This window comes from Salmo salar, chromosome ssa27, assembly GCF_905237065.1.
Source record: "Salmo salar chromosome ssa27, Ssal_v3.1, whole genome shotgun sequence".
Lineage (NCBI taxonomy): Eukaryota > Metazoa > Chordata > Actinopteri > Salmoniformes > Salmonidae > Salmo > Salmo salar.
In genome coordinates, this window is record NC_059468.1 from 10,141,350 (window position 1) to 10,158,365 (window position 17,016).

At 42.8% G+C, this 17,016-nt stretch overlaps 1 protein-coding gene across 2 annotated transcripts in view; it reads right to left on the reverse strand.

Annotated features, from left to right (window-relative positions):
- Positions 1-10,071: 10,071 nt before the first annotated feature.
- Positions 10,072-17,016, reverse strand: part of LOC106588414 (sodium/potassium-transporting ATPase subunit alpha-3) — a 34,262-nt gene continuing 27,317 nt past the window's right edge. For both annotated transcript variants that reach the window (XM_014177362.2, XM_014177361.2), the window contains exons 14-22: positions 16,733-16,883; positions 16,287-16,455; positions 15,498-15,652; positions 12,914-13,037; positions 12,634-12,779; positions 12,174-12,304; positions 11,901-12,002; positions 11,572-11,663; positions 10,072-11,085 (exon numbers count right to left, since the gene is read on the reverse strand). In XM_014177362.2, the coding sequence (XP_014032837.1) occupies positions 11,057-11,085; positions 11,572-11,663; positions 11,901-12,002; positions 12,174-12,304; positions 12,634-12,779; positions 12,914-13,037; positions 15,498-15,652; positions 16,287-16,455; positions 16,733-16,883 (1,099 nt within the window). In that variant the 3' untranslated portion in view covers positions 10,072-11,056. The remainder of the gene's footprint in view (positions 11,086-11,571; positions 11,664-11,900; positions 12,003-12,173; positions 12,305-12,633; positions 12,780-12,913; positions 13,038-15,497; positions 15,653-16,286; positions 16,456-16,732; positions 16,884-17,016) is intronic.

Sequence of the window (17,016 nt, forward strand, 5' to 3'; positions counted from 1 at the left end):
GCGATCGATATTCTATCACACAGAACAGTGAAGCGGGAGAGAGGGGGGCACGTTGTGGGGAGATTACAGGGGGACGGCTGCCAAAGAGAGCCCCTGTGTGTGTGTTTGTGTGTGTGCGCATCATAATGAGCCGACATATTTGTGCTGTGCTGAGAGGTAGCTAGCTTCAAGGCATGTTTTGTTATTCAATGAAGCAGATGCTACTGTTTGCGTTTGTGAATTGTGTTTTATTGTTATGAGGGACGGGGAGAGATAGTGTAAGCTCGATAATTAAAGATATGTATTGGGTTTCAAAGGCTCACAAAGGCCCCTGGCCCCAGGAGCTGCTACAGTAACTTATGTGCTGTAACAATCAAGGGTTTTATGTGCCCATTTGGGTTAAACTGGTTTCTAGTAATTGATGGACAATGGAGAGCGATAAAGCAGTCAGTCTCATGAGAGAGAAGGTCTAGAAAGCTGGATCCAGTGCAAACGGGTTGACCTATATCCCCAGGATAGTGTGTGTGTGTGTGTGTGTGTGTGTGTGTGTGTGTGTGTGTGTGTGTGTGTGTGTGTGTGTGTGTGTGTGTGTGTGTGTGTGTGCGCGCGCGCAATGGGCAAGCCAACATTGGCTTCCTCAGCCCTGTAATAGTATTCATGAAGCACAAACTCTCCCTCTCCCTCTCTCTCACACACACACACACACACACACACACCACACACACACACACACACACACACACACACACACACACACACACACACACACACACACACGTTCAGAAGCCCATTACTAAAGCAAGCACACACCAACACCCATCGCCGTAAACCTATGCGATACAGTTAAAACCTTTAGAAATGAATCCCCCTAACCCTGCCCCTAAAGGCGAATGTAAAATATAATGTTCAAATGAACATTCATATAATACATCTCAATAACAATAGGTCATTATTTAAGAATCATGAATACTAATAAATGTTTGGATCAAATCATTTGTGGGCTCTACAATAACAAGGGAACGTCGTATACCCCTTCAAATAAAGAGAAGTATGACTGTTTTTATGATCCTTGTGAGTGGAAGGTATTATTGAATATACTAGAATCATGCTCTTGATCTGTGGTTCCTTAAGTATTCATCTCCCATAGTATATTGCAAAGTGTGTTGTTTGAAATGTATTTTTTTCAGGAATTTAATATATTTATAGGCTAAATCTAATGACTTAATATTCACAAATATTCAGGACTCATATCTTCATAAATATATATTATATGTACAGTGGTGTAAAGTAATTAAGTAAAACATTTTTGGGGGTATCTGTACATTACTATTTATATTTTTGACAACTTTTACTTCACTACAATCCCCCCAAAAAAGAATGTACTTTTTATTCCAGACATTTTCCATTACACCCAAAAGTACTCATTACATTTTGAATGCTTAGCAGGACATTAAAATTGTCCATTCATGCACTTAAAAAGAACATCTCTGGTCATCCCTACTGCCTCTGATCTGGTGGGCTCACGGAACACACATGCTTAGTTTGTAAATTATGTCTGAGTGTTGAGTGTGCCCCTGGATATCCGTAAATAAATAAACAAGATGATGCCGTCTGGTTTGCTTAATATAAGCAATTTTAAATGATTTATAGTCTTACATTTACTTTTGATACTTAAGTATATTTGAGCAATTAAATATATATTACAGTTTTCCACAACTGTTTACACACGTTTGCTGAATCTTTGGCCCATTTTCCCAAAACACAAACGCAAAACTATAAATCTCTAGCAAAAGCAAACACTTCATTCAAAACTGTTTTCTCTTTCTAAAATGTTTTTTTTTGCATCAAAATGACACACACGTCAAATGTATTAGATCTGTCTACCAACCAACAACACACGGATGTGCTCAACACAAAACACTATGAATATCGAACCAGAAGGTTTATGCCTTTTGCATTTTCAGTGTTACACTGTATCCGTGTCACGTCCTGACCAGTAAAGGGGTTATTTGTTATTGTAGTTTGGTCAGGTCGGTGACGGTAGCCACCCTCCCTTCCCTCCCTTTAGTTTGGGGGGTTTATTTTAGTGTTTATTTATTATTATTTTAAAAAAAAATTTGGGGGGGTACTGTCACGTTCTGACCAGTAAAGGGGTCATTTGTTATTGTAGTTTGGTCAGGACGTGGCAGGGGGGGTATTTGTTTTATGTGGTTTGGGGTTTGTTGGGATATGTGTTTATGTAGAGGGGTGTTTGTTTAGTGTATTCCGGGGTTTTGGTTATGTTCTATGTTTTGTATTTCTATGATCTGTCTATTTTCTGTATTTCTTTGTGTTGGCCTGGTATGGCTCTCAATCAGGAACAGCTGTACATCGTTGTTGCTGATTGGGAGTCATACTTAGGTAGCCCTGTTTTCACATGTCCCTGGTGGGAAGTTGTTTTTGCATAGCTGTGTGTGTGTGTGTGTGTGTGTGTGTGTGTGTGTGTGTGTGTGTGTGTGTGTGTGTGTGTGTGTGTGTGTGTGTGTGTGTGTGTGTGTGTGTGTGTGTGTGTGTGTGTGTGTGTGTGTGTGTGTAGCCTGCAATACTGTGCGTTTGTTCATTTTCTTGTTTTGTTTCGTGTTCAATAAAAGTTAAAATGAGCACTCAACCCGCTGCGCCTTGGTCCAGTATATATGACGACCATTACAATCCGGTTGTAAAAGATTGTTACAGTAATGTATACCTACGCAAATATATAGTTGAAGTCGGAAGTTTCCATACACCTGAGCCAAATACATTTAAAATCTGTTTTTCACAATTCCTGACATTTAATCCGAGTAAAAATTCCCTATGTTACGTCAGTTAGGATCACCACTTTATTTTAAGAATGTGAAATGTCAGAATAATAGTAGAGAGAATGATTTATTTCAGCTTTTATTTCTTTCATCACATTCCCAGTGGGTCAGAAGTGCACATACATTCAATTAGTATTTCCACAAGCTTCCCACAATAAGTTGGGTGAATTTTGGCCCATTCCTCCATGCTTTTTCAGTTCTGCCAACATATTTTCTATAGGATTGAGGTCAGGGCTTTGTGATAGCCACTCCAATACCTTGACTTTGTTGTCCTTAAGCCATTTTGCCACAACTTTGGAAGTATGCTTGGTCCATTTGGAAGACCCATTTGCGACCAAGCTTTAACTTTCTGACTGATGTCTTGAGATGTTGCTTCAATATATTCATATAATTTTCCCTCCTCGTGATGCCATCTATTTTGTGAAGTGCACCAGTCCCTCCTGCAGCAAAGCACCCCCACAACATGATGCTGCCACCCTCGTGCATCACAATTGGGTTGGTGTTCTTCGGCTTGCAAGCCTTCCCCTTTTTCCTCCAACGATGGTCATTATGGCCAAACATTTCTATTTGTGTTTCATCAGACCAGAGGACATTTCTCCAGAAAGTATGATCTTTGTCCCCATGTGCAGTTGCAAACCGTAGTCTGTTTTTTTTTAATGGCGGTTTTGGAGCAGTGGCTTCTTTCTTGCTGCGCGGCCTTTCAAGTTATGTCGATATAGGACTCGTTTTACTGTGGATATAGATACTTTTGTACCGGTTTCCTCCAGCATCTTCACAAGGTCCTTTGCTGTTGTTCTGGGGATTCGCACCAAAGTACGTTCATCTCTAGGAGACAGAACGTGTCTCCTTTCTGAGCAGTATGACGGCTGCTTGGTCCCATGGTGTTTATACTTGCGTACTATTGTTTGTACAGATGAACGTGGTACCTTCAGGCATTTGGAAATTGCTCCCAAGGATGAACCAGACTTGTGGACGTCTACAATTTTTTTTCTTAGGTCTTGGCTGATTTCTTTAGATTTTCCCATGATGTCAAGCAAAGAAGCACTGAGTTTGAAGGTAGGCCTTGAAATACATCCACAGGTACAACTCCAATTGACTCAAATGATGTCAATTAGCCTATCAGAAGCTTCTAAAGCCATGACATCATTTTCTGGAATTTGGTTTAAAGGCACAATCAACTTAGTGTATGTAAACTTCTGACCCACTGGAATTGTGATACAGTATATTATAAGTGAAATAATCTGTCTGTAAACAGTTGTTGGAAAAATGACTTGTGTCATGCACAAAGTAGATGTCATAACCGACTTGCCAAAACTATAGTTTGTTAACAAGAAATTTGTGGAGTGGTTGATAAACAAGTTTTAATGACTCCAACCTAAGTGTATGTAAACTTCCGAATTCAACTGTACATAAATAAACACAAATGCAATGCATTAACAAAAACATTCATTTATTTCCAAAATGCAGTATTTTTGAACACTTGTGTTTTTGTATTTAACACTTTCCATACCCTACAGGACAAACATTCAGTAAGATACAGGGTTTTCTGTACAAAATGTAAAAAAATGAAATTGCCTCATTCTTTCAAAACTCTAAACACAAAGACAACAACACATGCAAAATGTAAAAAAGACATTAGGCTGCATCCTACCTCCTATTTTGGTCTGGCCACAGCACCTCATCTACATCACAAGCCATGTTCTCCCTGGCTTAACAGCAGGGAAAGAATCTTCTGGAGTGACGGATCCAGCCGCCAAAAGCCACCATATCAACTACACCACATGCCTGAAGAAGAGGCATGCGTGCGAGGGGATGGTGGTCATACACCTTCCATCGCCATGCTGAAAAAAACTTTTCAATTGGGTTTAGGAATGGGGAATATGGTGGGAGGTATAGAACAAAAAATTGTGGGTGGTCAATGAACCAGTTGCGGACCAGAGCAGCCCGGTGGAAACTCACGTTGTCCCAGATGACAACATACCTGGTCTGCTCTGGTCCACCCCTCTGCTCGGCTGGAATGAGGATGCCATGTATGTCCAGGAATGTGATGAGAAGGGCGATGTTGTAGGGACCAAGGTTGGCATGGTGATGGAGGACACCTTGCTGGCTAACGGCTGCACACATGGTGATATTGCCTCCATGCTGTCCAGGGACATTCACAATGGCCAATAATGTTCCGTCCCCGTCCCCTTCTTTTGGCTAGGTTGAAGTCAGCCTCATCAATGTAAATACAAATGTGCTGAATTGCAGTGGCATCCAGCTCCAAGACTCTCTGAAACAGACAAAAAGACAATATGTGACATAGACCTAGAGCAGTCAATATGGTGAGGCACAATACACTGGATTACAGTACTGTTATGTGTCTATAGAGTGCTGATATGATAGTAAATTCACAGTATAGTACTTACTTGCACATAGCGCTGTTCTTTAACCCTCTGAGTTTCACCAAATACACGGTCCAATGTAGACAAGCCCACCTGGTGAATGTTATTGAATATTGTGTTGTCTGCAATTATGTGGTTCTGGATTTCTCGTAGTCTAATGGTATTGTTTGCCACCACCATGTTCCCAGTAGCGGTCTCCTGTTCTGGCGTGAACGGTGTCTTCCACCATGGCCTGGCCGTCTCTCAGTTCTGCAGAAGATCCACATATATGATATGATTGATACAGTAAGCTAAAATAATCTATTTTCTTTCAATATGAAATGACATTACTGTAACATTGGCCAACAATCACTGAGTAACATAGGCCTACTGATATGTCGGACTGCAGTATTCTACAATATACATACAGTGGCAAGATTACCTGGATTTCTGCATAAATTGGTCATCAAATTTGATTTGATCTTCATCTAAGTCACAACAATAGAAAAACATAGTGTACTTAAACTAATAACACAAAAAGTATTGAATTTTTCGTGTCTATATTGAATAAACCATCTAAACGTTCACAGTGTAGGTTGGAAGAAGTTAGTGAACCCCTAGGCTAATGACTTCTCCAAAAGCTAATTGGAGTCAGGAGTCAGCTAACCCTCAATGAGACGAGATTGGAGATGTCGGTTAGAGCTACCTTTCCCTATAAAAGAAACCTCACAAAATTTGAGTTTGCTATTCACAAGAAGCATTGCCTGATGTGAGCCATGCCTCGAACAAAGAGATCTCAGAAGACCTAAGATTAAGAATTGTTGACTTGCATAAAGCTGGAAAAGGTTACACAAGTATCTCTGAAAGCCTTGATGTTCATCAGTCCACGGTAAGACAAATTGTCTATAAATGGAGAAAGTTCAGCACTGTTGCTACTCTCCAGGTCGTCCTGCAAAGATGACTGCAAGACCTCAGCACAGAATGCTCAATGAGGTTAAGAAGAATCCTAGAGTGTCAGCTAAGGACTCTGGAACATGCTAACATCTCTGTTGACGAGTCTACGATACGTAAAACTCTAAACAAGAATGGTGTTCATCGGAAGACACCACGAAAGAAGACACTGCTGTCCAAAAGAAACATTGCTGAACGTCTGAAGTTTGCAAAAGTGCACCTGGATGTTCCACAGCGCTACTGGCAAAATATTCTGTGGACAGATGAAACTACAGTTGAGTTGTTTGGAAGGAAAACACAACACCATGTGTGGGAAAAAAAAGGCACAGCACACCAACATCAGGCTATCTGTCCGCCAATTGAAGCTTAATAGAAGTTGGGTGATGCAACAGGACAATGACCCAAAACACAGAAGTAAATCAACAACAGAATGGCTTTAACAGAAGAAAATACACCTTCTGGAGTGGCCCAGTCAGAGTCCTGACCTCAACCCGATTGAGATGCTGTGGCATGACCTCAAGAGAGCAGTTCACACCAGACATCCCAATAATATTGCTGAACTGAAACAGTTTTGTAAAGGGGAATGGTCTAAAATTCCTCCTGACCGTTGTGTAGGTCTGATCCGCAACTATAGAAAACGTTTGGTTAAGGTTATTGCTGCCAAAGGAGGGTCAACCAGTTATTACAGTTTTTTCTAACTGCTAACACACGTTTTCAGAACTCTACACACAATTCCCAAAACTGCACACACAAAATGCAAAATGCCTCACATCTCCTTCAAAATATAACACTGCATTCAAAATGCCATAAACACATGTCAGAATGAAGCATTTGCATCAAATGGAAAACACTGCTTTCATAATAGTACATTTTTGGATATACCATGTAAACACTGTTGTTCTAAATCTAAAGCTGTTTGGTCTTTCATAGGCTTATATTTACATTTCAATACAATGTTCTACAGTGAAAGTAATCTGCTGAGAGGGGTAACAAGTACACTGTAAACACCAATGCAATGTAGAAACAGAAAATATTTATTAGGCCAAACATTACTGTTGTATACAGTAGCATACAACAAAACCATAGACATATGTAAACCAAAAGTATATTCTTTAGAATACAGTAAAGAACACAATTGTGTGTGTGGGGTCCCGGGGGGCAGTCCAGGAATTGGTAGGGGGGGGCAGTCACCAGTGCTAAGCTACGCTTCATCTCTTCTCCGGGCTGGGTCTGGCCACAATACTTCGTCCACATCACAAGATACGTTTTCTCTTGCCAAACATCGAGGGAAGTATCTCCTAGCATGGCGTATCCAACCTTGGACAGAGGCAACCTCTATGTCCCCACATGCGTCCTCCATTGCCTGGAGAAGCGGCATGCGGGCATAGGGTTGGCGATCATACACTTTCCAGCACCAGGCTGAGAATAATTCCTCTATGGGATTTAGAAAAGGTGAATATGGGGGTAGGTACAAAACTACAAATTGTGGATGGGTGGCAAACCAGTTTTGGACCAGAACAGCCCGGTGAAAACTAACATTGTCCCATAAAACCACAAATCTAGCAGGCTCCTGATCTGGATCAGGGACAAGCATTGTGTAAATTGTATCCAGAAAAGTGAGCATATGGCCGGTGTTGTACGGACCCAGTGTGGCATTGTGATGGAGGACCCCGTTTTGAGTGATGGCAGCACACATATTACCCCCACGCTGTCCAGGGACATTGGTAATTGCCCTCTGTCCTATTACATTTCTTCCGCGGCGCCTGGTTTTGGTTGAAGCCAACCTCATCCACATAAATAAATTAATGGCGAATTACATGGGCATCCAGCTACAATACTCTCTGTAACAGACAAAAGGATATACAGATGAGTAAATATGGTATGTCTGAAGTACTGGAAGTAGTGTTGCATTCATACCTCTACAAAGTCATGTCGCATATTCTTGACTGTCAGAGTTTCTCTCAAATGGCACCTTGTAAAGTTGTTTCATCGTCACTCGGTGCCGTTGGAGGATGCGTTGTATGGTTGACAGGCTTACAGCATTGATGTTGTTAAATATGGTGTCATTATTCAAGATATGCTCTCTTACCTCTCCAATCCTAATTGCATTGTTGGCCAAAACCATATTTATAATTGCAGTCTCTTGTACATCTGTAAACAAGCGTCCTCGTCCTCCATGATGTCTTTGCCTTTCCACTCTGTACAGAATTCAAACACAGTATGTGTTCAGCATAAGAACTGTAAACAATGTACAAAAAAATGTAGTACAGCATGATAACCAACCTCATTCAATGCAGTGCAGTAAATGGATGGCTTAGAGTTACAAATGTTTATGCAATACTATGCAGTCATACGTATTTTACAGTACATTACTGTAAAGCTAAAATAGTCATTAGATAGTTGCTTACCTGTTCTCATTTCTGAAGGTTCTAATTATGGACGCCACTGTAAATCGACTCAAGTTGGGCTGGACTCTCTGTCCAGCCTCTCTCATGGTCAAACCGGGGTTGATCACATGATCAACAAGTGTTGCCCTAATTTCATCAGAGATGGCTCTCCTTCCTTCTCTTCTTTGCCCTCGTCCTCTTCTTCCTCTTCCTCCCAACTGTTCGTCTTTGAATTTGTCCTCGTTGTTGTCCCCCGCCTCTCCCTCTTACTCCTCTTGCTCTCTGTCCATTGTTGGCATCCATTGTTCAAAACAGGTAATCTGACCAGGCCTATACTACAGTAAAGCAGTGATTGGTTAGTGATCAGTTAAGCAATTAGTGTTTGCACATGTGAGGAGTGTGTGTGTGACCTGGTGAATAAGTGTAGCATTTTGATTGGTTGTGTTTGGAAAAGGAAAGCAAGTGTCACAGGGGTCGTTGAAAGGAGACCAAGGCGCAGCATGTAAAGTGCTCATTCTTTTTTCTTTAATGAATACACCTCAACAAAAGACCGATAACAGTCCGGTCAGGTACACAAGACTAAACGGAAACAACTACCCACAAACCCCAAAGGAATTGAAATGTGAGTAGATGTACTGTACTGGAACAATCTTTCACAGAAGCCTGTATGAGAAAATTAAAAAGGTATACAAAGTACTAGTTTTGTATAAAGTACCTCAGTGTGTTGTTGCTGCTTTGAAAGAGTCATTCAAATGGTGCATGTGTGTGCCATTTTGTTGCAAAAATGCCATTTTGAAAAAGGATTGTTAGGTGTTGATTGCAGAGTTTCGTTTTGACATAAAGTGAGATGTTTATCTCCAAGGGTTGTGTCTTATTTGGCTTGTGTGTAGAGTTTTGACACAATGAGCCAAATTCCGCAACAAGCGTGTGAGCAATTGCAAAAAAAATGTAAGGTATCTTTGCTTTTACTCAAGTATGACAGTTGGGTACTTTTTCCACCAGTGTATATGTTCATGTTTTTTTAGGACTTATATGGCTTCCATATTACTAGCTACAGTAGAGCAGGATCTAAATGGGAGGGAAAACAACAATGGATGTACAGCAATTTGAAAGCCTGGTGGTGTACAGAGAGGATGAGAGCGTCATCATTATTGCCCGTATGTATTCCACTGAGGTGGTGAATGGATGGATACCTATGAAATGTTACTTTACCTTGATTATTCATTAGCATATTTCCATTATTTAATTTTTTTGTTCTTTTTTTTGTGCCTTAAAAAAAAAATGTATTATTATTTTCCCAACCATGATGAGTGAGTAGGTAGAGCAGAATAATTGTGTGCGGTGTGAAAATAAGTGTAGTAAGAAGTGATGATCATCTCACTATTGGCGCTCCCAACACACCTCATTGCAGACAACCCTTCAATCCCGCTGGTATTTAACCCAAGACACCCTGTCTGCCTTAAAATGGTATCAGGAGTGTTGATAGTGTGAAAAATGTATTTACAGTCTTGCCTTCCTCTGCCAAACCCCACACACAAAAACAAACTGAGGCCAAACTGAAAAAAAGAGGGATCCTTATATTTTATTTCATTTCTTGCTGCTGTTTCGCATGTAAGGTACAGTGTCTTATTCCATTGTTCACTTATTTAAATAATGACATGGGAGAGAAATCTCTTTTCTTAGGATACAGAAAGATTGTTGTATTTTATTAGCAGGGGTGAGATGGGGGGGGGGGGGAGTTTACAAGGACAGGGGAAATCGCACGGTGCTCACCAACAGACGGATAAACAGGGACGGACAGACAAGCAGTTCTCAGACCCACTCCTAACATTAAAAAACACACAGTAATGTTACGAACAATTGTTTAGAAAACAACAACATTGGCAGAAAAACAGGAGGAGGAGGGAGGGGAACACGAGCAGGAAGGAGGGGGATTTTGTTTTACCCCTGTAGAGGCCGTGGGTGATTATTCCACGTTTACTGTTGTCAGCGGTGGGATCTTTCTGTTATACCCATTGGGCCAGGGAGTGGTGGGAGTGGCTTGAGGGGCATGTTAAGTAGAGGATTTGTGGAGGGAGGGAGCGTGTCGAGAGGATGCCGGGGTGGAACAGGTGACAACGGCGCCACACCACTCGCCGTGGAATCTAGATGCAGCTGCCATTTTGTAGTCGATAGAGGAGAGTGATACCGGTATTTTGTACATGACAGTGTATTAGCACATTTATAAACAGTGTCATAACAGTATAGTAAACATTCGAAGAGTATTGGCAGTGTTGACTATGCTGTAGTCTTTTGGCAGAAAAAAAGGCAGAGACGAAGAGGGGCACAGGGATCTGGCGTGATCGTCCTGTTCCTCTCCTTCTCTGTGGTTGGTCCTCTTGTCCTCAAGGCGATGTTGGATGAAAATACGGAATGAGGAATGGAGGAGTTTTCAGATGCGGTTTCTTGTATGGTTTGTATGTGATTAGAGGGACGGGTGGAGGTAGGGAGGAGAAAAAGAGGGGGAGGTAAGGGGGTGAGAAGTAAAGAATGGTTTGATAATTTAATAGTATGTCTCCTTTTCCACCCAGCCTAAAGAGAAAGGAAGGAGAAAATGAAGGGAACAGAGAGAAAGAGAGAGAGGAATTATTTTTAATTGAAACAGCAAACATTTGTATCAGAGGCAGTGGTGGAAAAAGTATCCAATTGTCATACTTGAGTAAAAGTAAAGATACCATAATAGAAAATGACTCAAGTAAAAGTGAAAGTCACTCAATAAAATACTACCCTAAAAGTATTTGGTTTTAAATATACATAAGTACCAAACATAAATATAATTGCCGTATCAAAAGAGAAGTATAAAAGGATTAATCATTTAAAATTCCTTATATTAAGCAAACCCAACAGCAGCATTTTCTTGTTTTTTTTCTCAATTTTGTAGCATGATGTACAACAGTACCCACAATGCTCTGTGAAAGATACCCAGTTCCATCGTAGTAAATGTTATTATGGGTACTGTAGTACGTCATACACAAGTCTATAGTGAGTACAGTAAGTGTGTTTGTGAGAAACTAGTACCTCCGGGGTTTCGGCGCAGGATGAGTTTGCGGATCTCATCGTAAACAAAGATGAGGAAACTGTACGGGAACGCACAAAACCACCAGCTGGGCCTGAGACAGAGAAAGAGAGAAAAAGACGGATGGAGAGAAAAAGGAAGAAAAAGCCAGAGGGCGATTCAGTTGAGTGAATAATTCTCCTTAAAGAGGAAATCATTTCCCCATTAATGGATTGAAATAGTCTCCAGTCCACACAGTCGTAATTTACTGTCAAGTAACTGTCATATGAACGTCACTCAGTAGAGGGTGCTGTTGCTCTGTGTGAATGAGAACAGAGGTTGGAGTACTCACTTGAGGGGGTACATCCTGAGAGCCACATCCATGCCTGGGGTGTAGGACAGGAAAGCAGCCAGGGCCGTCTCCTCAAACAGCCCAAAGATCAGGATCTTATTCCTGTAAACAAACAAATAATGAATCTCAACATTTATCCTAGCTATGAGAGACATAAAGTAGAGGGGCTTCATAACCCTACAGAATCTGAAGAGAGAAAAGAAGAGGTCTGCTTTTTAATCATGCCAAAGTCTGTGTCATTAGAGGACAGGTGCAAATATAAAGGGTTCTGACCTCATGCCCTGCTGGAAGACAGAGTTGCGCCTGGTCTTACAGATGATGACATCAGCCCACTGTACCACCACAATACTGACGAAGAAGGCTGTGTGACAGGTGTACTCCACTATCTTCCTCTGTTCATAGGTCTGGCATGCGAGGGAGAGGAAATCACAAGGAGGGAGGGTTAAAGAGCGAACGAGAGTAGAGGTAACTAAGTGGAACGTTGTGGTGATGATTAAGTGGATAGTTGTTGTGATGACTAAGCGGAAAGCTGTGGCGATGACTAAGAGAGCAATTCATTTAATGAGACTAATGAGGACTGGATGAAATAAAATAAGATGACAGAGGGGTAAAAACTTAGAGTGAGTAAAGACGAGAGAAAGAAAAAAAAAGAATAAAACGTGTTTTTTTTTTAAAAGATGAAGAAAAAAGAAAACGGAGGGAGAGAAAAAAGAGAGAAAGGTGGGCAGCGTACCCATTGCTGTCCGTAGCTGTCCTCTAGGTCGTTGTTGGAGCGGTCGTCCCAGTTTAGCCTGATGCCCACCAATAAAGAGGGCAGGAAACCGTTCTCCGCCAGAATCACAAAGTAGGAGAAGAACCCTCCCAGAGCCTGGATCATCCCTACAGAGACAGAGGGAGAAAGGTGTGTTAGCTTTATCTACTCTGCCTATAGAACTAGAATTAGAATTAGGCCGGGAGTCAATCCATCGCAGACTAATGACGTGAACAGAGAGATAGACTTTTTAAAAACCCACCAATCTGTCCGTAGGCGATACTGATCAGCCTCTCATTCACCAGTTTGTCCCTGGCTGGGTTTCTGGGCTGTCTCTTCATAATGTCACTCTCTGCTGCCTCGTAGGCAAGGGAGATAGCTGGCACCTGTAGGCATACAGTAGCGTTAGGAGAAGACGGTGGATGTCAATACACATTCCAATAGACTGACTCTCTTTGTGGTGCAAAGAACAACAGACCAAAGCACACACTTGGATGAGATAACTGACCTTTGATTCAAATTAAGTACATACCCCAACCAGAAGCCATGGCTTACAGGCAACATTCGCACTGAGCTAAAAAGGTAGAGCTGCCGCTTTCAAGGACCAGGACTCTAACCCAGAAGCTTATAAGAAATCCCGCTGTGCCCTCAGACGAACCATCAAACAGGCAAAGCGTCAATACAGGGCTAAGATTGAATCGTACTACACCGGCTCCGACGCACGTCGGATGTGACAGGGCTTGCAAACTATTACAGACTACAAAGGGAAGCACAGCCAAGAGCTGCCCAGTGACACGAGCCTACCAGACGAGCTAAATAACTTCTATGCTCGCTTCGAGGCAAGTAACACTGAAACATGCATGAGAGCATCAGTTGTTCCGGGCGACTGTGTGATCACGCTCTCTGCAGCCGATGTGAGTAAGATCTTTAAACAGGTCAACATTCACAAGGCTGCAAGGCCAGACGGAACACCAGGACAACTGGCAAGTGTCTTCACTGACATTTTCAACCTCTCCCTGTCTGAGTCTGTAATACCAACATGTTTCAAGCAGACCACCATAATCCCTGTGCCCAAGAACACTAAGGTAACCTGCCAAAATGACTACAGACCCGTAGCACTCACATCTGTAGCCATGAAGTGCTTTGAAAGGCTGGTCATGGCTCACATCAACACCATTATCCCAGAAACCCTAGAACCACTCCAATTTGCATACCGCCCCAACAGATCCACAGATGATGCAATCTCTATTGCACTCCACAATGCCCTTTCACACCTGGACAAAAGGAAAACCTACAGTATGTGAGAATGTTATTCATTGACTACAGCTCAGCGTTCAATATCATAGTGCCCTCAAAGCTCATCACTAAGCTAAGGACCCTGGGACTAAACACCTCTATCTGCAACTGGATCCTGGACTTCCTGACGGGCTGCCCCCAGGTGGTAAGGGTGGGTAACAACACATCCGCCACGCTGATCCTCAACACGGGGGCCCCTCAGGGGTGCGTGAACAGTCCCCTCCTGTACTCCCTGTTCACTCATGACTGCACGGCCAGGCACGACTCCAACACCATCATTAAGTTTGCCTATGACACAACAGTGGTAGGCCTGATCACAGACAACAATGAGACAGCCTACAGGGAGGAGGTCAGAGACCGGACCGTGTGGTGGAAGGACAACAACCTCTCCCTCAACGTGATCAAGACAAAGGAGATGATTGTGGACTACAGCAAAAGGAGGATCGAGCACGCCCCCATTCTCATCGACGGGGCTGTGGTGGATCAGGTTGAGAGCTTCAAGTTCCTTGGCGTCCACACGACAAAACCTATTCCCCCTCAGGAGACTGAAAAGATTTGGCATGGGTCCTCAGATCCTCAAAATGTTTTACAGCTGCACCATCGAGAGCATCCTGATGGGTTGCATCACTGCCTGGTATGGCAACTGCTCGGCCTCCAACCGCAAGGCACTACAGAGGGTAGTGCGTACGGCCCAGTACATCACCGGGGCCAAGCTTCCTGCCATCCAGGACCTCTATACCAGGCGGTGTCAGAGGAAGGCCCTAAAAATTGTCAAAGACTCCAGCCACCCTAGCGGTACCAGAGCGCCAAGTCTAGGTCCAAGAGGCTTCTAAACAGCTTCTACCACTCCTGAACATCTAATCTAATGGCTACCCAGACCAATTGCTTGCCCCCCCCCCCCCCCCGCTCTTCTATGCTGCTGCTACTCTCTGTTATTATATATGCATAGTCACTTTAATAACTCTACCTACAGTACATGTACATATTACCTCAATTACCTCGACACCGGTGCCCCTGGACATTGACTCTGTACCAGTACCCCCTGTATATAGCCTCCACATTGACTCTGTACTGGTACCCCCTGTATATAACCTCCACATTGACTCTGTACTGGTACCCCCTGTATATAGTCTCCACATTGACTCTGTACCGGTACCCCCTGTATATAGTCTCCACATTGACTCTGTACCAGTACCCCCTGTATATAGTCTCCACATTGACTCTGTACCGGTACCCCCTGTATATAGCCTCCACATTGACTCTGTACTGGTACCCTCTGTATATAGCCCCGCTATAGTTATTTACTGCTGCTCTTTAATAAATGATTTGTTAGTCTTATCTCTTACTTTTTGGGGGGTATTTTCTTAAAACTGCATTGTTGGTTAAGAGCTTGTAAGTAAGCATTTCACTGTAAGGTCTACCTGTTGTATTCTGCGCATGTGACAAATACAATTTGATTTGATTTGAAAATTTATAAATTGAACAAACTACAATTTGCCTGTGTGTGTGTGCATGTGCCATGCATGTGTGGGTGTGTGTGTGTATGTCACCATGTCGGTTCCCAGGTCGATACAGAGGATGGTGATGGTCCCTAGGGGCAGTGGGATGTTGACCAGGATAAAGAAGAGGAAGGGGGTGATCTCAGGGATGTTACTGGTCAGGGTGTAGGCAATGGACTTCTTCAGGTTGTCAAAGATCAGACGGCCTGGAGGGACACAAGAGAAAAAGCTTGTATAGGCTAGCCCAGGACGACATCCTTATATATCTTATTTTCATACAATAGGCTCATATTACAGATAGGTTACCTTTCTAAACAGCACTTTTCTTTTGTTTCTAAATATTCCATTACCTCTATTTTCTTGTCTCCTTCTCTAGTCTCGCTGACCTTTCTTACTCTCTTCATCCTACCTGTCATTCATACCACCCCCTTTCTCTCCTTCATTTTCATCCTCCTTACAGATGTGGGATCTTAATTTGAGCTAATTTGCTACAGCAGGGAAATAATCCTGCAGCAACAGGAAATGTGAATTATTATGTGGATTATAATTAATGGGCATTTTTGTAGGAGTTGATACATTTCTCGTAAGGGAAAATCAAGTCTGAAATTTCAAAGTGGAAATAACAAAAACTTCAGAAGCCTTTTTAAAAACCTCATAAATTAACATTTTTCATTTCTTGCATTGCGGAAAAATTCTCCTGCAACAGGGTGATCAAATTAAGATCCTACATCTGTATACCTCTTTCCCACCTAGCTTTCTCCTCCCTGCTTCTTTCTCTCGTTTCCCTCCCTCTTTCCCTTCTTTCCTCACTCTTTTCCTCCCTCTCCCTCTGTCTCTCACCCTCTTCCACTCCGGTGACGATGGAGGCAAAGTTGTCGTCCAGCAGGATCATGTCAGCGGCTTGTTTGGACACGTCTGAGCCGGAGATCCCCATGGCGACGCCGATGTCAGCCTTCTTCAGGGCGGGAGAGTCGTTCACACCATCACCAGTCACAGCCACGATGGCACCCTGAAAGACAGGTTAGTGAAAATTGTTAAAAGCCTCCTATAAAAGCCTTCATATTCTATCTACTACTGTATGAGAATCTGTAGTGGGGAATCTGTTTCTTCAGATTTCTATACTTTAAAGTCCTTTCATGTCAAGAAAGCCAGACGTGTCTGTTTGTGTGCGTGTGTGCACATTGCATGACTTTCTCTGTGTGTGTGTGTGTGTGTGTGCGTGCGTGTGTGTGTATGTGTATGTGTGTGCGTGCGCGAGTGTGCGTGCGCGCGTGTGCGCCCCTCACCTGTCTCTGGCAGCCCTCCACGATGATGAGCTTCTGCTGTGGGGAGGTCCTGGCGAACACAATCTCAGTGTGGTTCCTCAGAATGTCATCCATCTGATCCTGGGACAGATCCTTCAGGTCTGTCCCGTGGATCACACACGCCTTGGCATCCCTGGAACGCACACACACAGGAAGACAGTGAGTGAGAGTATGGTTGGTATCACTGAGACAGACACACACAGAACTGCAGAAAGTTAGTGTTTTTAGTTCACACGTTTATGCAAGCAATTGGGTGTGACTGACTG